At 36.9% G+C, this 22,468-nt stretch overlaps 1 protein-coding gene across 6 annotated transcripts in view; it reads right to left on the bottom strand.

Annotated features, from left to right (window-relative positions):
• si:ch211-186j3.6 (neural-cadherin) overlaps positions 1-22,468 on the bottom strand; it is a 382,700-nt gene that overhangs the window by 147,932 nt on the left and 212,300 nt on the right. For all 6 annotated transcript variants that reach the window (XR_007184217.1, XM_048185218.1, XM_048185219.1 and 3 more), the window contains one exon: positions 18,787-19,036. Coding sequence is in view for 5 of the 6 variants with exons in the window: in XM_048185218.1 (XP_048041175.1) it covers positions 18,787-19,036 (250 nt within the window). In the remaining variant the exon portion in view is untranslated. The remainder of the gene's footprint in view (positions 1-18,786; positions 19,037-22,468) is intronic.

Below are 22,468 nucleotides of genomic sequence, written 5' to 3'. Positions count from 1 at the left end.
AAAGCTTATTTTTCAGACTAGACAAGCCAATGCGAATGTGCAGTCCTAAGCGCGAATCTCAGATTTCTATGGGAACTGGAGCTTCTAACGGCAGCTGCAGCTTATTCAGTAATGTATTTCTATCGTTCTTTTTGTGTATGCCTTCTGACAGAATAATACATTTTTAAAAATCAGACAGCATGAGAGTATGTCTTTTTAAAGCACATTTCCTAAGTTTTATGTGCATCTTGTGTCAACTCATTTTTTTAAACAATTTCTCAATTTGCATGAACGGATGGAAACCCAATAACAAGTACAACACAAAACTTTTGAATTCAAAAGACTCATATGAACTACTATTAAGACTCTTTTTATGGCACGTCTGGAGTCTTTCTGACGCTTGAATGCATGGCAAAAGCGATTAGCGCATTCTTCAAAACATCTCCTTTTGTGATCCACTGAAGAAAATAAGTCATAGGGGTTTGAAACAACATGACAGTGAATGAATGATGACATTTGACGTTCCATCAGGACAAGTTTACCATCAGACCATCAGAAAACTGGACTTTATAGAAAAGAACAACATTATCAGTCTCTGTCAATCTGACCGAGGGACCAGATATGAAAGTGAAAGAGACGCTAAATTTGTCAAAAAGAGGAAGACTGATTGAAGGCTATAGAGATGGAAATCCAACAGAAGGATCGAAACAAGTAGATAAGGAGGAATAAAATCTCAAGAGTGATGAGAAGACACCAATCAGAGGACAGGAAGTGACAGATATAGAGAGAGACAGAATGGCAGAGGGTAAGCGAGCTTGAGCCCATCATTTCACTCTGTGTAGAGCTGATTGATGGTTAACAGAGGGAAGGTGACAGGCGTTTCATGTCGGTGATTTATGTCATTCATGGAGACACCATTGTTTGCACTTTTTCACCGTCATTGCACTTCGGAGCTGACATCTGCGTGACATCTGCGACCTGTAATCTGTTAGAAGTCTCAAAGATCTTGCACACACATACACACACACACACACACACACACACACACACACACAAACAGAGATTGCCCCCCCACACACACAGCTCAAGCAACCCCAGACACACACACACACATACAGCGTACATTCAGAGATATAACTCAGAGGGTTTGTTTTCAGATGTTCAGATGTAGCTCTGAAGATCTGTTGAGCACAGCCTTTGAGAAAACCTGTCACGGACTAACCACAAAATGCCTCGCTTACGTCTCCCTTTCTAAGTCATTGCCATGGCAACAGCGCAGGTGATGGGTCTTGTGACAGTGACTGACAGCTCTGTTTGAAGCGCACAAACCAATCAGACAAGCTTAATGCAGCTCGTCTACATTTACAGTATACATTCACTCATTATGTCAGCTATCAATCTGATGACATTTCAGTTGCCCAGGCCTGGGAAGACATGCATCAATGCAACCAAACAAAGGCAATGAGCAAATGCCAATGATTACAAAAGAACACTGATGATGGGTTCTTAATCATTTTCACCCAAATTTCAAGCATCACATAAAGCGCAACTACGAGGATTGACTGTTTCGCCCCACATTACCATGTCCTGTAGCTCTCGGCACGGCAAGGAAAGCCTGGGCCAGTGCGTAATAAACATCACTCAATCCATCTCTTTGTCCTTGGTCAGGTTGGTGCCAGTAAACAGATCTGGTAATGATGTACTGTGCAAACGCTATGGCATGAGTGACAAGGCTCATTTTCAGGCGAACTGAAGGAGCTCTGCGCCTTGAAGCGGGCAAATTAGTCTGCCCAAATGGAACAAACAGCAGTGACAGACATTGCAATTTACTCAATTACAGGCCTGACACATATAGGCTATCCTGTTCACAGAAATGATGTAGGATAGAGAGATTGAGTCTTTTCTGTTTGAGGAAAGGAGGGGTTTTGAAAAGGACTAAAAGTTTGAGAGAGGATCTGAGGTGAAGGGAAGGGAAAAAGACATGCAGAGAAATCTCAGAGACTGTGGCTAAGTCAAAACACAACATTTCTACTAGCTTTATCCCAGTCTCATTTTTTAATATTCTTATTAAGGAAGGAATAAACGAAGCAAACTACACTTTCTAACTACACAATGTTTGGGGTCGGTAATATTTTTTAATTAAGGGTGCATTTATTTGATCAAAAATACAGTAAAAATAGTAATATTGTAAAATAGTATTACAATTTGAAATGTAATATTAATGTAATATTTGAAATGAAAATATTTTATTTTCAAATTTAATTAATTCCTCTGATGGCAAAGCTGAATTTCCAGCAGTCATTACTCCAGTCTTCAGTGTCACATGATCCTTCAGAAATCATGTTGATTTAGTGCTTCTTATAGAAAAACATTTGATTTATTCATTAAAACAAAATGTCATTCATAAATTTTTTTTTTTTTTATGATTATTATTATTATTTTATATAAAAATTCATTTAAAAAAGAAAGAAAGAAAAAGAAAAATCCTACTGACTTTAAACTTTCAGGTAATGGTCACAATAATGTAAGTAGGAGTTCAGGTAGAAAAGAAGAGTAAAAAAACAAACAAACAAACACATGAAATCTGATTCTCAAAAGCCTATTCTAATTAAACTGTTCATACTGCCATAATGAAAAACAATAAATAGTGAAATAATTGCTTTAATTTAATTTTGCCCAGTTTTTTTTTTTTTTTTTTTTTTTGATCAACAAAAAATTAATGCCAATTTAGTCAGAGTAAACTTAAACAACAGAAATGAATACAAAAATGTTGATTAAACTGAAAGGATATTTTCATATTAAGAGAAAAACTATGCATCATGTCATTATTATGACAACCAATAGCCGCTTTTCCACTGTCGGGCCAGGGCTAACAGCATGCCGGGTGGGGCCAATAGCCTCAGGCCTCAACCACTGATGTCAAAATCAAATTGCGTTTCCACTGTTGGACCAGTAGCCCCGCAGCGCTACCCTGAAACCTGCCCTTAACAAGTCTCCATAGAACGACGTCACACTACCTCACCATTTCACCGACCGAAAACTAGCTAGATCACAAAATGAGCATGACAGAAGTGACCATTTGGTCTTTACGTAAAGACTTAAGTCTCCAGCATCACTACTTGACCAATGTTTTACAATAAAAAAAAAAAAAAGTTACAGTGACAGTAATTTATTAATTTGTGTCAGGAGTGCACATCAGATTACACATTTAGAAAAATATTGATAAAATAACATGTTTATGTCACATTTCTTTAGAAAGAGTGAACACTTCTATACATTTTTGCATGAATTATGCAATTTGAGGATGTTTGAGCGATCTCTCCCCTCTCACTCTACTGTTATCCTTTCAGCCAGAGCAACAGAGGGAGCTCTAGAGAAGAAAACAGGACTTATAAGTTATACAAGTTAACCAGAGTTTATGTAATTTGTGACATATGTGGATGCATTAGTCCAATATCAACAAAGGCACAGGGAAGAGACAGATAAAACATGAAATCAAATAAATATACAATTATAATTATATATGATTTGTGTACGTTCTTCAAACAGTTTCTGGTATTTTACATAAACATATATGTATTTATTATCACAATGCTTAGCCTAAGTAGCCTTTAGCATCGCATATGAATATATTTCTGCCTCATGCGGTGATCAGAATCCCCATCGGATTTCAAGGAAATTATTTCAAACACTCGCTAGTGTCTAAAAGTCAGTTTTGAGCTGAAAATTGTTTAAAATGACTTAAATGTTGAAGTTAGCTGGTAGCCTATTTTAATAATATGGGAAATGAGCAGCGGTGTTGCCAGTCACCTGAGGTAAAACTCAGGTAAACTCCGCCTTTGTTCATGACCACTCCTCAAGCCCCAGTTGGCCCGCTTTGGACCCCTGGCCCCAAGAAAGCCCCGATGAGGCCCAATCAAGCCCCGGAAGTGACAGTGAAAACACGACTAGCCCTGCTCGCTTTTGACCCAAAAGTGGAAACATGGCTAATGAAAAGGGAAAAATCTGATCTAACTAGCAGTCTGAATAATCATTCTGAAAAATCAGGTAATTTCTCCACAGTGTGAACAAAGCCTCACAGCATCGGCATAGCTGTAAAGTAGCTAATTCAGACAACGATTCAGTGTGGCGAAGAGAGGGTCTAATTACACTACAGTGATTAGCCATCATTTAAGTATTTCATTCGGTTATACAGAAATGGCTGGACTAAATGTTATTCCTGCCTGGACAGCAGATAAGCTGCTGTAATAATCAGATAACCTGCTGATGTTTGTATCTGCGTAGACAATAAAGGGCATTTCATTACAATGCTCATGTGTGTTTTTCAGCACTGTTTTAATTTTCTCAAGTGCAGACCTTAAATATTATTTCCATGTTCACCTAATAAAAACTGAAATATACCAATATGGCAAAAAGGAGTGATATAAAAGTCTTCCACCTACAACACTAAAAGGAAATCAACTTTTGTGCAGCATGTTTAGGAATGCAGCATGAGGCTACATTTCTCAAAATGACAACTGAAGACACATTGTAGCTATTTTCCAAAGCAGTTTAGTAGCAAAGAATGCTTCTTTGCTCAACATGAAGCAGCATTCAAAACCCATTTTACTTTCATTATGTGATGCATTTCTGAGTGAAACAGGATATACAGTGAAGGAGGAAAAAGTAAGTGGTTTGAGAGGGTGAAAAATCAAAGGATACGCATATTGTCAGCTAAAAAGAATCTCTGCAGAGGCGGTACAAGTTATTACATTTTGTTTCAAGATTTTTTTTTCTTTGAAATAACATGCATGAATGGATGCAGCATGTACAATAATGCCAGAAATGTGTATCAAGAAAGTAAATAGGGTCATTTTTGATTTCATATTGAATTTAATATTTAAAGAAGACTCCCAAGCCATTCATGTCTCAAACTCATGCTCTTGGGTATAACCACGCAGACACAGATGTACACACCAGAATACAAATGCATCAAGTAATTAAAAAAAAAAAAAAAAAAAAAAAAAGCCTTTCAGGGGACTGGAAGCGCAACTGAAACAAAAATATGCCTGGCTCGCCCATTCTTTTTTGGACCCTCTGACCGAGGTCTTTCTGCCCAACATCCACCCCCTCCGTTCTCGGTTTCTCCGGCTTCAGCTGAATGCATGGCTGATTGAATCTGCCTCTCTGATTCAGTGAGCTCTCTGCCAGAAAATCAGTCAATTAAAATGGCCAAGGGCCATAGCTCTGCCAACAAGATGGAAAAAACAACAATAACAGTCTGCAGTCAGCACAACAGAAATATCAGTGAAATGAGAGGCAAATTAATACAGCAGCTGAGGAAAGACCTCATCGACAAGGTCTACACAAGGGGAGATGGAGATAAGGAAAGATAGACCACATAATCAGGAAGATAACACTGTACAGTGATAGCTTTTTGCTAATAACTAGAGGGGAAACGTCAAGCCAGCTGCAGACAGTTCATTCTCTGAGGAATCACACAATGATTATTCTAATAAATAATGCTGAAAAAAAAAAAACTGAAAATATACTTGATTATTGCAGTTTAAAGTTACAACATGGAATTTTAAATATACATACAGTATACTTTTTAACATAAGAATGACAGTTGAGTTGAATGCTTATTTTTGTTCTACTACTAAACATGATCAGTTTCAGTGTTTCAGCTGTTGAGGTTTGTGTGTGGCATTACTATTGCATGTCTCATGAGTGTCATGATGTTGTCTTTAGTTTAAAATGGTAAGTACTAGGGGTGTAACGATACGCTCAGGTCACGATACGGTACGTATCTCGATACAGAGTTCACGATACGATACGTATCACGATATTTTGAACAAAATGAAACTGAAATTTAAACAAGATTTATTAAAAAAACATGAACAAATTTCAATAATTTTCCTTGTTGTACATACAAGATCACATTTCAATAAAATAAATAAATATAAAATTTTAATAAAAACCTTCTGTATTCAAATTAACAGTTGAATAGGGCTGTCTGTCACTGAAAAAGAATGTTAAATTTAACATGAACTTAGAATTATGAATAGGGGCCGTTCACATATCGCGTCTAAAAATGCGTGGAAGGCGCGGCCGCACCGCTTCTCCTTCTTTCCAAAGCGCTTGCGCTCCTGTGGCGTCTGTCGTTGCTATGCAACCATGAACTGAGCTCTCCAAGAGGATCAGGATGTTTCTGCAAAGGATAAATGATTTCTAGCCCTTGCATTAGTTTTACTACGAGATATATTGATGGAGATAAGATATAAAAACCACCATGAACAGCTATGATCAGCTGTTCGGCTGAGCTTTTGATGTTTTGTTACGGAAAGGCCATAGCTGATCGGTTGATTCTTGTCACACGACCTGCGGTGCGCTTGCGGCATTCTGAGAAGTTGAGAATTGCATGCGCGTCGCGACCGCGTTGATCCCATTATGAGCGCGCCTGCCGCCCGGCTACATTTGAAAATAATAACTGACTTGCACGCGGAAAAGACGCAATATGTGAACGGCCCCTAACTTAAAGCAAAGCATCGCAAGCGTCTTTTGCTTTTCTGTGAGCACAGCTGTTGCTGTGCACTGCGGTGAAAGAAAGCCACGACTTTTCTCACGTGACCATGCAAGAGACTGACATGAGAAACGTTTAAACCTGCTTGCAAGATTCAATGTGTGCCCGAAACACTTACTGAACTAGAGAGCTGATTGAGACACACCATCTACGATAAATCGTTACACCCCTAATACTTAAAGTAATTTAAAAATGTGGTAGCATTGGATCTGGACAGGAAGGATAACTCTGGGAGTTGGAAGGGGTGTGTCGCGATTCTGCCTTCTCACATCGCGATACAGGTTCGTGGACCTGCGTATCGCGATTTCGGTTTCATATCGCATATCGTTACAGCCCTAGTAAGTACTGCACTTTATTTTTACATTTATTATAGAAAACATGAGATGAAGTTCATAATATTGAACAAATTAAAGTAATATAAAAAAAATAATTAAAAAAAACGGAACAATGTGCAGAATAAATTAAGTAGATCAAATCAATTAAAGCCATGCAAACTGTTCATTTCTGAAGTTCTATGAGCACCTCATATATGTAACTGCATCTCATCTGTAATTACATTGAAGGTAAGGAAAACCACCACTGGCCCAGAATGCAAGTTAGGCTCAACTAAGACTATAATATGGAGTCAAATCTATGCCACATATTTTTGCAAAACAACAAAGTATTGCAAAATAAAACAGTTTTGTTAAATAAATAAATTAACTAATTAATTAATTAAAAAATAAATGAATTAATAATAAACATAGTATTAAGCAATATTTTTTGCAAACAAAAATAAAGAATCAAAAAATAAAAATAAAACAGCAAAAATAAAAATATAAATAATTGCAAAAATCAATAACAGCTGTAAAATAAGCTTAAGAACTTTGATCCTATTTTATCTCTGAAAATATTTTCGCAGCAATGACAAATGTCACTGTGACGTCACCGCTCTAGCTGGAGGCAAAACATAAATAAGAACTCATAGCAGGCGCGCTAAAAGTTTGAGGTTTTGACTTTAAAATGTCGTCTTGTTGTGTTTTTGGCTGCCAGAATAGAAGGAACAGGACTTTTGGTTCAAAACTAAAGTTTTACCAGATCCCGGCAGACATTCCTTCACAGAAATCAAAAAGATAATTGTGGTTGAATGCAATACGGCTTACAGACTGGACGGAGACGATCATAAATAATACTCGTGTTTGCAGTGCACACTTCATATCAGGTAAAATAATCGATGCATATATAATGATGTGTTGGTTTTATCTAGTACAAATCAGCAACTTTCGGTTTAATAGGTGAAAAGTCGCCAACTTAGCTTAAATGTTCAACAAACATACAGCGATAGATGTGTGTGCCATCCTTTGAACGGTCTCTTAAAATGATCCACACTGCTAGCCATAATCATAGTTAGCCCAGCGTTAGGTTACATTAGACAATAAGCTTTGACAAAATTCCCCGAACCACCCGAAAGTAATTACTTCATATGGGAATTAATTCATATGTTGTCTAGGAAATATCCAAAACTTAAGTTAATTTACAAAAATAGCTGTCACGGTCCCACAGAGTCAGTGACTGTACATATTCGGACAGTTCTGAACCTTCTTCTGCATCTATGTTTAATAAATCCCTCCTAAAACATGCTAGCTTACGCTTGTCAACATTGAATCCAGCGTCTCTTTTTGCCTCCAGCTAAGCCCCGCCCACCAGGAAACGTTGCAATGTTTACAAACTTCTAAGGGGTCTACTGTTTTGCAACACATACAGTATTTTCCATGGCCATCTAATAATTCATATACAATCCTCTTTTTATTCTGTTTCAGTCAAGTGTGAGCTCGCATTACCATTTTCTCTTTGCACTTTTCTGTGCATTTCACTTTATGGCATTGTTTTGACATGCAGGCAGAGTCAAGGGACTGGGGCGTGCACAACAAATCTGGCCACGCCTCCCTTGAGGCATGCCGTAGAGACTACTTGCTAATGTGAACTGTCTGAAATAGCCAGCCTCTTCTGTTTATTTCTCTCAATGTGCATATTTTATACTGTTGATAGATTCTTTAGTTTAATTTTTTAAAGAATACTTATTATCCACACTGCCACATTCACATTCTCACCTCTCAGGCCAGGGAATGGCTATAATTCTTTTTTTCTTTTTTTTCTTTTGTGGTCTTTATTATATTTCCTGATGACGACACTCTTTAATTCCACATTTCTTTGATCAAACTTCTCACTTTGACTTTGTATCAAATGTCCCTCTTTAAACAAAACTAAACAAAACAAAACAAACAATCACAGAATCACAGGCTTCTTATCACAGAATGAGGCAGAAAATATATTTTATAGTATTCTAAAAGCTATGTCGATTAGCACTGCATTATAAATATACATTATTCTTTTGAAAATACTGAGAAGGTTTGAAGATAAACCATACTAGGGGTGTGCCCGAAGCCGAATGCCTTATTTGGAAAGGCATGGATAATGTCTTCAAAATGAATAACGGATAACAAAAAATTCTGCCGAATAATATTCGCCTGAGACTGAAACAGTCACTCCTCATGTTTGCTGGATAACAGGTGAGCCATGGGATCACACTTTTCCAGACCTGGAAATTACATAAATTTCCAAGCTGCATAGGAACGTGTGAGCATGCAGGGAAAACACAATATTATACACAAACCTCTAAAATCACTACGCAATGAGTGTGTGAAGTGAATGAGAGTAAATTCTATGAATGAACTGAGCGCAAATCAAGTAGCTGCGTTCCTATTGCCTTTTCCATAATTTCCAGGCCTGAAAATTACTTAAATCAATTTCCATACTTTTCCGAACTGCGTAGGAACCCTTACCGTTTTATTTTGAATATATTCAAATAGACTATTTATTTATTGGATCACGAAAGATCCCAGAGCTGGGATTCGAACTCGTGTCATCCGAAGCACAACTGCATGTACATCTAGAAGCACTTCCATCGAGACTATTAGCTCAGACAGTTAGAAGATATTTAAATAAATGTTATAATCATAAAAAAATATACAGGCCTATTTTTTTTCCATTATACAAGGCATATTTTGGTGATATCGACAAAGAAAACAGATATATAGGCTGTAATACCATAGACAACGGTCTTCTCAAGTAATTGTACGAACTTCCGGGTAAAGCCCCGCCCACTTCCGATACACTTTTATCCGATACAGATACGAATAATTTTGAGATTGTTACAAATACAGATACAGATACATATAGTGGCTCCGCTGCACACCCCTAAACCATACCTTCACAATCCTGTCTATTGTCTTCATGTTTCATCAGTCAAAATGTTCATCAGTCATTTCAGCGATCTCTGGATGTCTTTGTCCATATAAGGGAATTCATGGAACGTCATATGTTTTATCACTTGATGAGTCTCACTTTTTGTGCGACGGCACCCCCTGGGTTCCAGTATGAATGCAACAGACATTATATGAGAGTGTTTAGTGCTTGGGTAAAAATTTAATAAATATTACTCCTCTTTATCCACCTGTTTCCGCGGGCCGCTACTGCAAAAGAGAACGTGGGTACAACTTCCGGTGAGGCGGCGGAAGTAGCATACCAATGGTATTTAGTGTACTAATTAGCGAAGAGGCTAAGTGTTTTTTGGATCATTGTTTACTTTGCAAAGTTGCAAATCTTTATGAGAGATGTCGTTACAGCGCTCAGGGACAACATCTCAGTTTAGTACATTTATTAGTTAATAATATCACAATACAATAAACAGTTTTCGTGCCCTTAATTGCCCTTTACTTTACTGACCTTCCACAAAAGTGCTGCTGCATGACTAGAGCATCCTGACCCTGCAATACATGAACAACCCATCTGTACTTCACCTGTCACTGATGCACCAAAGCTTTATGATGTTATATTATTGACTCCTAATGTGTCGTGCGTGCCAGAGCCAGTCGCGTTTCCACTGTCATATAGGCTATGCGATGGTTATGTTAACCATTGCGATAATAAATACACTCGTTTATGGAAAATATCAGAGACTGCTTGAGGAACGAAGACAATTCTTATATGATTATAATCGTGTATTTATTTAGTTTAATGTTTTATCTGCCTCTTCTCTGTGCCTGTTGATTCCTGACAAATGCATATCTTTCACAGATTCACATACTCCGGTTAACTCGTATAACTCATAACTCCTGTTGTCTTCTCATGAGCTCCCTCTGTTGCTCTGGCTGAAAGGATCAGGATAGATAGACGGAGAGATCGCGCAAACGTCCTCGGATTGCAATCATCGCATAATTTAGAAGAAAATCAATAGAAAGGCTCAGAAAAGTGACGTAAACATAGGGTATGTTATCAATATATTTCTAAATGTATAAGCCTTTGGATTTAAAAGCGCAACTGAATAGGTCTGTGTTTTCTTTTTATGTCAATATAAATATCAGTTAGATTTAGCATGATTGATGTGCACCTCGACATAAATTAATAAATTACTATTACTTTAACTTTTTTTTCTTGTAAAACATTGTTCAAATATTGATGCTGGAATCTTAAAACTATAAGTAAAATACAAACGTTCGCAAGTTTGGATCATTAAATCTTGAATGACTGTCAAATGTTGAATGAATGAGTGTCACGTCCAGCTTGTTTACTTCGAACCAGAAGACGCTCCCACGTTTGACGCAAGGCCTCATGGGACGTAGGAAACTTGTGGATAGATGATGAAGTAAACATATCAGAATCCATTGATATTTCTCCAAATGTACACACTTTTGAACTAAAAGCCCTGAAGGACATTGTTTATTCAAGCAATTTCGTGAAAACAGTACAGGAGGGTTTTTTTTGTTGTTTTTTTCCCCTCAAAGGATGCGACTTAGGCTCATATTTCATATTACAGGTATTGACTCCATTTTTCATAAATCCTGACACAAATTAAGCAATTACTGTCACTGTTAGATTTAAATACTGAAATTAAAAATTGAAGTTTGAGTCTTAAACCTTTTTAATGATGTATAGTTTGTCAAGTTAATTACATTCTTTTACATTAAAACTAGCAGTAATTTTGAACTATCAAAATAATTATCAAAATAATATTTGAATGAACATGATATGGTTATATGTCAATAGTGTTCTTGAAATAATACTGCCCACTGGAAAACCTCTTGCCTTTGTGTCTAGAGTCACAATCTTCTCATCAAACACTCTTCACAGCCAGAAATGTCACCAGCATAACTGTGATGTGCTTGTGAACCTGCACAGTGGAGCTGGGCAGGGCAGTATCATTTTGGCAGGTGTACTATTAACTATTGTAAAATGGAAATTACATTTGATATGCTATGCTAATATACAGGCAGGAGTGAGTATGCCACCCACAGACATACTGACTGCACTCATTTACTGTATCTTAGTTCAAACATTCCCTTACATTTTCAAATTTGTCTGCATCCCATAGTCAACAATTTGTTACTTTGTTTTATGCAAGGTCTTATTCTAAAGTATTTTTAAAATGTAGGTTAGTACAACTGTATGTGTAAAATGTAATCCAAATTAATTAATATGCATGTAATAATACGTGTAAAAAGATAGAAATGACACTATACCCCTAAGTTGGAGTATTCATTTCAGTTAAACTTCATTTTAACTATCACTTGCAGAGTGAAATTCCTTTAACCCTCTGGTATTGTTCATTTGGGAGTAACACTTGTGTTGCTCGCAGTCAAAATTGACGAACACCTGAAATATAACGGTTTTTTTTCAGTAAAATCAATGTAATATATTTTTGATCAAAAAATTAAACTCATTAAAGCAGACTTAAAATACACCGGGTCTGACCCACCTCAGGCCCTAGTATCAAAGGCGACGCAATGCTGTTTTGATTCAGTGTAAATGAAACGCGAAACAGTGCCGTTCTGGGGTGAGTTTCCCGAAAGCATCGTTAGCCAACTATGGTCGTAAGTCCCATTGAACTCTATTGGTAACGACGGAACTTGCGACCATAGTTCGCTTTGGGAAACGCACCCCTGAGCAGCGTCGTTGGACGCCTGTCAGTTCGAGGCAAAAACATATAGCCTACAGCCAGCTCCATTTGTTTTAGCTAATGTTAATTTAAAAAATGTCTACCAATAGGGGAAACAACTGGTCCGACATAGAAGTAAAATAGCTTCTTTTAATAAGAGCAGAGGAAAAAATTAACCGGCAAATTGACAGAACTGTAAGAGACAGCGATGTGTACTGTACTATTGCTGAGAGACTTCGACTTTGCGGTGTGCAGAGAGATAAGAAGCAGGTTACGGCTAAGCTCAAAAGTCTAAAACGTTTTTACCTAAAAACAAAAGACCACAACAACACAAGTGGAATGACTCCAAAGTCATTTGCCTTTTATGATATGTGTTATAATATCTGGGGACATCGTCCCCGCGCTTTGCCGGTAAATGCTGTTGGTACTTGACACAGACAGAAGAAAGAGCGCAATCTCCAACTGACAGCGCCACTGAAGATGGAGATGATGAAGACATTTGTCCGACATCAAGGAGTAAGTTTTCTGATTTCAGTCTCTTATTACTCTTACGTTAAGATGAAAATTGTAATATATCATAAATGGCTAGTTTTAAAATTATAATATATGTTTTTTTTACTGTCACTCCAACAAGTTCATATTCGCATGTAGCATATCAGCGCGATGTAGGCCTAAAGTTAATTATTCTAAAACCATGTGTATTCATTTATGAATATAGAAATTCTCAGTTGTTTTCACTGAATTACATTGGCTTAATACATTAATGTATGAATGCTGAGTAAATTTCCATGCGTTTTCTTTTGATGGACCCCATTATTAATTATATAAACAGCATTGATTCTGAATGCGTTTCAATCCAAAAGATAATTTATTATGCATATAACGTTTAGTCAAATCCTACCTAACTTGAGTATAACCACTGTCTTTTTTTTTCCTCATCTAGGCACACCAGAAATGACAAGCCATCAGTCTGCAAAAAATAGAAAAATGTCTAAGGCAGACCATGCTCAGGCAATGAGTGCTGCTTTCCTAAATCACCTCAATGAGTCAGAGGAAAAGTTCTTTGCCAGAGAGGAGCAACTGCTGCAAATGCAAAGGGAGTGGGAGAAGGAGGCAGAACAACAAAGACAAACAGTGTTAGAAATGACCAGGGAAGACAACAGGAAGCTATTAGCCAGTGTGGCAACATCTTAGCAAGTATATTTCCTCCACATGCAGGTGCCCAGTCAACTGTTCGCCAGCCCTTTAGTCACCAATGGAGGTCTGGAACACCATCAGTTACCTCACGAGATGCTGCACCATCCACACTGCCACACAGTTATAGTGATGAGGAGGAGCCTTATGAAAGGGTGATGACCTACTTATAAAAGCTTGATGGTTTTATGGGACAAGTCACCCAAAACTGTAAATGTTGTCATCATGTGCTCACCCTCATGTACGTAGTACAAAGCTGCATGACTTTGGATGCAGAGTCTGAAACAATATGAGGGTGAGTAAATGATGTCAGATTTTTTCAATTTTGGGTGACTAGGCATGTTTGTAATTCAGGCATTTGACTTGATTTAGCCTATGCATATTGTCATTTAATTTTTTTTTTTTTTTTTTTTTTAATTCAGTTTAACTTTAATTTCTGAAGCCTGAAATGTTAAAGCATGAAAAAAATGAGTACTGTTCATCAACAAATTGTTTGAATTAATTTATTTAATAGTTTTTAAATTATTTATTTATATTGTACAGAATGTTGTAATTATTTTCTGTCTTATTTATTGTACTGTGACTAAAATCACCTATTTGTAGTAGCCTATTTGTTTAATTGTTCAGACTTCTGTTAAAAAAGAAAAATGTACGTAAAGCTGTGGTGTATGCAGTAGATTCCTATATAGCTCTACATAAAAAGGCTTACATTGTGCCTACACTGGACGTGGGCAGTGTTATGTGATGCGACAAAAGAAAATAGAAACCATTATAATCAGTGATGTTGTCTAAACTGGATGTGGTGTGGCATGACAAATCCCCGGCAGTAAATTGATGCCTCATTCTATTTATGACGTACTCCAAGCACTCGTGACACTTCACAAAGGAAGGACAAATGGATTTGCAATGGTCGCTTTGTCGTGTTCAGTGTAGACATGGTGTTATAAATTCTCTAGTTGTTTTAGACATAAATACTTATTTTTATTAAGTTGTGGATTTAGATATATGTGACCCGCTCTGGCGAAATGAGTCGGAAGTCGCAACGTTCTATTTTAAGATATGGGTCGATAATGTGGAAAAATAATGAAAAAATCGATTATTTTTTTTTTTAAGCTAATTTCAAAGAACAGACTTTCAAAAATAATCTCCCAAAGTTTCGTAGTCCAGATAATTGAGTAAAGGTATTTAAATGGCTATTAAATTTGACATGGAACTCCTCTCGTCACTTATGAGCATTTCCCGGTATCCCTTGAAACATCTCTGCTCTCCAAATATGGTGTTACACGTTGTATAGAACCAATCAAAAAGCTTAGAAATGTAAACACACTGACATAAACGCTGATTTTTATCAATTTTATCCATTTTTATCCCCGTTTCGACTGACAGGCACGCGATTGGTCCAGCCATCCTCCTGTCAGACTAGCGCTTCAGACAGTCCTTTAGACTTCATGAGGATTTATAGTTTATGGACTGTTTTGATTTCGGTAATTACATCTAGAAAGGTAAAAGCATTGATGGCATCTATAAAAGAGATATATGAAAGCGAAACGAAAGTTCAGTGAGGAGGACGCACGAGAGGAGACCTGCGCGTTTAATTGGTATGTGTATACTGTAATACTGCATTTACAATGCTTATCAGTGGCATGCACTTTGATCGTGAAAGTGAAAGTGCCCTTTGCGGTCGCATTGCGGTGCCCCCGTGTTCCCATTTCTCCCGATGTGAGCTCCAGTCCATTACAATTTAGAGCGGTTAAGGCCCGGGTATACTTCATTTCCCACGAGCCTTTTAAAGAAACTCCTTTGGCCATGAGCGCGGAAAGACGCATTCGGATTCGGCTCATGCACACGTGCATTGCCTGTGGTCATAACAATTCACCCCCAGCCTGGTTTAATAGCATATATATATATATATATATATATATATATGTCTTTGGTCAAATTAAGCTGTAAAATAAATAGTGTATCCGTTTAAATGCAATGGATTTTGAAAGATATCAACAAAAAACGGGCAAAAAACATTAAAAGCGAATTTCTCAGGTTTTCAATTTTCAATCCATTGATACTTGAAATTTGGGTCACTGTGACTCATTTTGCTGGATCAGGTCACATATATTTAGACATTCTCAAAGACCAAATTTTGTCGAGGTTTAGATTTTTTTTTTTTAAATGTTGATTTGAAGTGTCAGTTTTAGCATTAATTTTACTACAGTCAAACCTGAACAAAGAGAAAAAAACATTTTGTAACAAAACATCAAAATTCAACAAAAATGTAACAAAAATGAAAAGGAATGCTTTATCAAAGCTTAATCAACCTGATTTCAACCACTTATTTGAGTCTTCTGGCTCAATTTTGCCATATTGTTACAGCCACACCAATTCATTTGTGTGCATAAAATAGTGTGTTGTGTGCGTGTAAGTGAGTGTGTGCTTGAGTGGGTGTGTCTATTTTGTACTCTCGATGTTTTAGAGTGTAACCTCTGCTGTCCACTTTTTTTTTTTTACTGCATTATGGCTGAATTATTGATTCATTTCCTATGGCAGTGATTTTTGACCACGAACAACACAAGTGTGACTATTTATTTACGACCATTTAGCTTTTGCGAATCAAGTACACAATTTTTTTTTTAGCAACTGCTGCAAAAGTCACAAAGATTCATACCACTCCAATGATGTAGCGACTTTTTTTTTTTTTCAATCTAAAATGACTGACCAACACCAGTAGAATGCTTTCCTACTCAACTTACGGAACAACGCAGTGCCAGTTTTTTCCATTTTTTCCCGCAAGTAGAATAGGGCGTAGGACATGCAGCGTAAGCTTTTTGAAGAATACGGAAAGCGGAAGCACGTGCAAGGCGATCATTTGTTTACATAAAGCATTTACGTTTTAATTTTTTTTAGAAAATGACCGATCATTTTGCTAGATAAGACCCTTATTCCTCGTCTGGTATTGTTTAAAGATCTTTGAAGCTGCACTGAAACTGTCATTTCGACCTTCAACCGTTTGGAGTCCACTGAAGTCCACTATAGGGAGAATAATCCTGGAATGTTTTCATCAAAAACCTTAATTTCTTTTCAATGAAGAAAGAAGGACATGGACATCTTGGATGACATGGGGGTGAGTAAATTATTAGGAAAAGTTTATTTAAAAATGAACTAATCCTTTATGGGATTAAACAGACAGGACAAAAAAATCCTATATTTCAAAAGAGATCTGTGTATAAGTGTCAATGCATCTTATTAGATCTCCCATTGTCTATGTCATCAGTAATAAACAAACAACATTAAAGCTGTAAATTGTAATTATTTTTAAAAAGTACTTATAATTACATATGTAATTTTAAAAACGATTTTAATATTTAAGTCGGTAAACTAATTCATTAACAAGAAAAAGAAAAAAAAAAGCAGATCAAGAATTGTTTTGGAATTCCCAGACTCCCAGAATCAGAATCAGATCTGATTGTGAGTTTTATCTCAATATTTTATTTTTCTTTTGGAATTCTTTATTGTTTTGCAAATGTGTATGTGGCATGAATTTGACTCCATAAGATCTCTTCACAGTGATATTCAACATCTCCCGCAGACTGTTCAAAACAAACACCATCAACTTAGTGGTGAAGACGTTTCCCATATCACACCACAATGAATACAGCAACATTGTTCCCTTGAGAGTTTTGAGAGTGTGGTGATGCCGCATGTCAAGGTCATCCAGCCAACCACAAACCAAAAATGCCAGCATGTTCCACTTGATGTAGGAGGCTGTTGTGTTAACTATCCATAACACAAGTTCAAGAACTTATTGAACAACATAGCATTCAACAATCATGAAAAGATAGCATTGCTAACAAAATATCTACACTTGCACTAAAACACCTCAGTCTGCAACAGCCTCAGGCAGCCATGATCCACAATTGGACATACTGTTCTTTTATCAACATTACAAGTGTCTAGATCACAGTGATTGAGTGATACTATACAGTTATATATAAAGTTAACACTGTCAGCCCATATTCTCTTTTCTCTAAAAAGTGTGAAAGTGCAGTCACCAAGATGGTTCCCTTTTACTATCTTGTTTTGATGCACTGTAGCCACTTCAAGGGTCCCTGACACTTCAGACCAGGATTGCTGAGATAGTGAATCAATGTACTCCTTTCTATCGTTTAAGTAAATCATGGCCATGTTACACTAATTCGGTCTCTCTTGCTGATTTAAAGAGATAGTTCACCCAAAAATGAAAATTTGATGTTTATCTGCTTACCCCCAGGGCATAGTTGTAGTTGACTTTGTTTCTTCAGTAGAACACAAATGATGATTTTTAACTGCAACCGTAAATAATTGGAGTGAATGGGACTCCATCAATAAGAGTCGAAAAAACTTGCATAGACAAATCCAAATTAAACCCTGTGGTTCGTGACGACACATTGATGTCCTAAGACACGAAACGATCGGTTTGTGCGAGAAACCGAACAGTATTTATATCATTTTTTACCTCTAAAACACCACTATGTCCAACTGCATTCAGCACTCGGTTAGTGAGGTCTGATCGCGCTCTGACAACAGCAGTGAGGTCTCGCGCTTATACTTCAATGAGTGCTAGACATCACTAACCGGTGTTTTAGAGGTAAAAAATTATATAAATACTGTTCGGTTTCTCGCACAAACCGATCGTTTCGTGTCTTAGGACATCAATGTGTCGTCACGAACCACAGGGTTTAATTTGGATTTGTCTATGCAAGTTTATTCGACTCTTATTGATAGAGTTCCCATTCACTCCCATTATTTGACTGACAGACGGCAACGGTTGCAGTTAAAAATCATCATTTGTGTTCTACTGAAGAAACAAAGTCACCTACATCTTGGATGCACTGGGGGTAAGCAGATAACAACAGTTGTAAGCTGAAAATATTTTTGCCATCACCTTTCTATTTGTTGCACTGTATTTCATTCTTGTCATACAGACACACAGCAAGATTCCAAGCTGAAAGCATTAGTACATTTTAGGAAATGCCAGATGTGAACATGTTCCTCACAGGGACGAGGGATGAGGCTGAAGAGTGGTATATGGAGATAAGGAACTCACACAGGCTGCGAGAACTCCGGAGGCTCGTCGTTGACATTGGCCATACGAAGACGCACAGTGGCTGTGCCGGTGCGGGGCACCTCGCCCTTATCCACCGCCATCACTATGAATTCATATAGGTGGTTGAGCCTCTCATAATCCAGAGGGCCTGCCGGGAATATGGTGCCATGGGCTGAAATGATGAAATCTGGACTAAGCGTATAGTATGTGATCTCTGCATTCTGCTCCGAATCACAATCACTGGCTGATACTGCAAAAGAGAGAGAAACACGGGGCGTGGGTGTTAAAACAAAGCAACTGCACTACAGAGAAGTGCAACATCAGCTAGTAGGATCAATCTTTATTTAAGCTTCCCTGTGTAAATAGCTTGGGCATATGCGCTTGTCAAATGAACGACTAGAATGGTTATACATAACTGGCAATCAAAAGATCCCAAGCTGTAAGTCTTATTGCATTTGACAACTACAGTAAAATGCAATGCCGTTCAATAAGGTGTTGGCCTGTTTCAAATGAACTTCAGAATAAGGCACTGCATACACAGCAGCTGCTTCACATATTAACTCAACTATTGTTGACAAAAGGGGGTAAACAGTTTTCCTGATTCTGCACATTAGAAAACCCAAGATTTTTGCTGAATTGTATACTATACATCTTAAGCTGTGCATTAAACAACATGCCCAGAATGGATCAAGCGCATACATAGATAAAATGAGAAGGAAGGAAGGAAGGAAGGAAGGAAGGAAGAAAGGAAGGAAGAAAGGAAGGAAGAAAGAAAGAAAGAAAGAAAGAAAGAAAGAAAGAAAGAAAGAAAGAAAGAAAGAAAGAAAGAAAGAAAGAAAGAAAGAAAGAAAGAAAGAAAGAAACTATTGTGTATTAAGTGGTAACACTATTTCGATAATCCACTTTAGGTATTTTACTAACTATTTACTAACTATTTTACTAACATGTCAGCTATCAGTTATTAGAGTATTTGTAGACTCACTGTTTAATATCTAACACTTTATATTGATTCTCCCCTCAACAGACATTCTTCTGACTATAAGTAATTTTGAATAACCGAATAACCCTAATCTAACAGTCTAATGCGAGTTAGTAGACATGTTAGTTAGCAAAGTTAGCGTTAGCCAATAAGCTAATTATTGAACATTTCTTTATAACTGACTAAAGCATATGATTTTCATCTATGAAAATAACATTTTAATTGATGAGTGCAAAACAAAATATTCAAACGTGATGTATCAACGTTTAACAAAAGCAATGTTTTAACCGTCCTAAGTTGTGAAATCCTGAGCTGCTGAAATAATATCACAGTACAACAAGTTCACTATTGTAATACCATATTGTGAAATTTGACATTTTAATTATTCATTCAGCTATTCGGCGTTTATATCTTCCAGTATGTTAACTAGCCCAGGCACTTTCACAGATGACATTTATTATTGAACCTCAAGTTCTCTTGCAATTTCTTTAAACCAGTTTGTGTAATCCTAGGAGCATGACTGTCTCTGCAGTGAACCTAACTGCACCACTTAAGAAGTTTACAAGTCCTGGTGGTAGGTCCCAAATCCTACTCCACTTCATTCAATTCTATCTACTGCCGTGAGGTCCATGAATGCCATCATGAGAGAATAAGAGTAAGATAAACACAGGAAATTAAACAGGATAATTTAATACTGATACATTGGCTAGGTCCTAATATTCTGCTGTACATAATGCTGAAGTGGACCTCCAGCAATTAAATCCAGCAAACCTCAGACATTACGAAATAGACTGTTCCCACAGATGTTTAAATTGTAAACTGTCCATCTCATACATTATGAATGCTTAATTAGAAGCCACATGTTACAAATTATTTTTGCAAAGTAGCCCTTCTTCTGTTCTTCTGGATAGGTTTAACTGGAGGAAGCAGGATATTTCATGCTGGGTGGAGATAATTGTTATGAAGCCCACACAGACAGATGTGCAGATGTTGGTGCCATGCACCTGCTAATCAGCACATCTGCTTTACACCTCACCACATCACCTTTTCCATTCTGCCAGGAGTCTCTGTGTTAAGCTCTCAAAATGTCTGCCAAATCCTGTTATTCTCCAGACCAGCAGCACTTTTTTTAATCTTGGTAACTCTCCAGTGTTTGTTTGTTTTGTTCTCTTTTGTTTGCCGTTGTGTCTGCATATGCAGTCTGTCTGTCTTTGGCAGTTGTTGTTTTGTCCATCACTTCATTTCTGTGGTGCTTTGATAGCAGCTGTGGTTGTCTAAAATTTAATGAGAATATGAAAGCTCTTCTTATCATAGCTGAGGGCATGTGTTTTCTATTCTGTGTGTTACAAGTGCACTCTCAGGAGTTAATACATAGACTCCAGATTCAATGTGCAATTTAGATACATGAAAGGGCACATCAGGGGAGAAGTGCTTCAAAGGTGGTGTTAAACTGAATGATAGAGGAAGAAAATGGCATCTTCTCATCTTGTTGTGAGAAACTGACTTTATTGGGCCATACTAGTCTCAAATGGAATGGCCACGGGTCATCTACAGACTGTTCATGGACTGTCCGATTGCATGCAAAACTGGAAAACACTTTTTTCACTCTGGAAAGCTCTAATCTGATTGATGAATCACACATGGAAAATGTGCATTATAATGGTAATTACAGTTTCAGTTAAAACACTGATGACAAAAAAAAAAAATGACGAGAAAAAAGATATTAGTAACGTAGCGACAATTTTTTGATGAAAATTTTAGAAAAAATATGGTTGTTTCATATAATCCAATTGTATCCAATAATGTTGTCGATTTACCCATTTAAACTGCATGATTTAAAGCTCAACAGTGAATGAACACCAGTAACCTAAAGTAACTAATTCAAAACGAATTCACCCAAATGCACACACCATTCAAAAGTTTGGGGTTGGTACAATTTTTTTTTTTTTTTTTTTTTTTTTTTTAATGTTTGTGAAAGTCTCTCATGCTCACCAAGGCTAAATGTATTCAATAAAAATACAGTAATAATAGCAATATCTTGAAATGTTATTACAATTTAAAATAACCGTTTTCTATTTTAATATATTTTAAAAAGTAATTTATTCCTGTAATGCAAAGCTGAATTTTCAGTATCATTACTCCAGTCTTCAGTGTCAAATGATCCTTCAGAAATCATTCTAATATGCTGATTTGATGCTCAATAAATGAAGAGCTCGGATGCAAAAACCTCTAAATCCGACTGACATGTTTTCTCTTAAATTTGCATTTAAAAAAAAAAATTTTTTTACCAGGCTTCATAAGACCTTCGTTTATCTTCGGAACACAAATTAAGATATTTTTGATGAAATCTGATGGCTCAGTGAGGCCTCTATTGCCAGCAATGCCATTGAACTTCTCAAGATCCAGAAAGGTACTCAAAACATACTTAAAAAAAGTCCATGTGAGTTCAGTGGTTCAATCTTAATATTATAAAGCGACGAGAAAACTTTTTGTGCACCAAAAAAACTAAATAACTTTTCAACAATATCTAGTGATGGCCGAATTCAAAACACTGCTTTGAATCTTTTGTTTTGAATCAGAGATTCGGAGCGGCAAAGTCACGTGATTTCAGCAGTTTGGCATTTTGACATGCGATCCGAACCACTGATTCGAAATGAAAGATTCGAAGCAGTGTTTTGAAATCGTCCATCACTAGATATCGTT

This window comes from Megalobrama amblycephala, linkage group LG3 (genome assembly GCF_018812025.1).
Source record: "Megalobrama amblycephala isolate DHTTF-2021 linkage group LG3, ASM1881202v1, whole genome shotgun sequence".
Classification (NCBI taxonomy): domain Eukaryota; kingdom Metazoa; phylum Chordata; class Actinopteri; order Cypriniformes; family Xenocyprididae; genus Megalobrama; species Megalobrama amblycephala.
The sequence above is the reverse complement of the archived record's forward strand: the minus strand, read 5'-3'. Positions and strand labels throughout refer to the sequence as shown.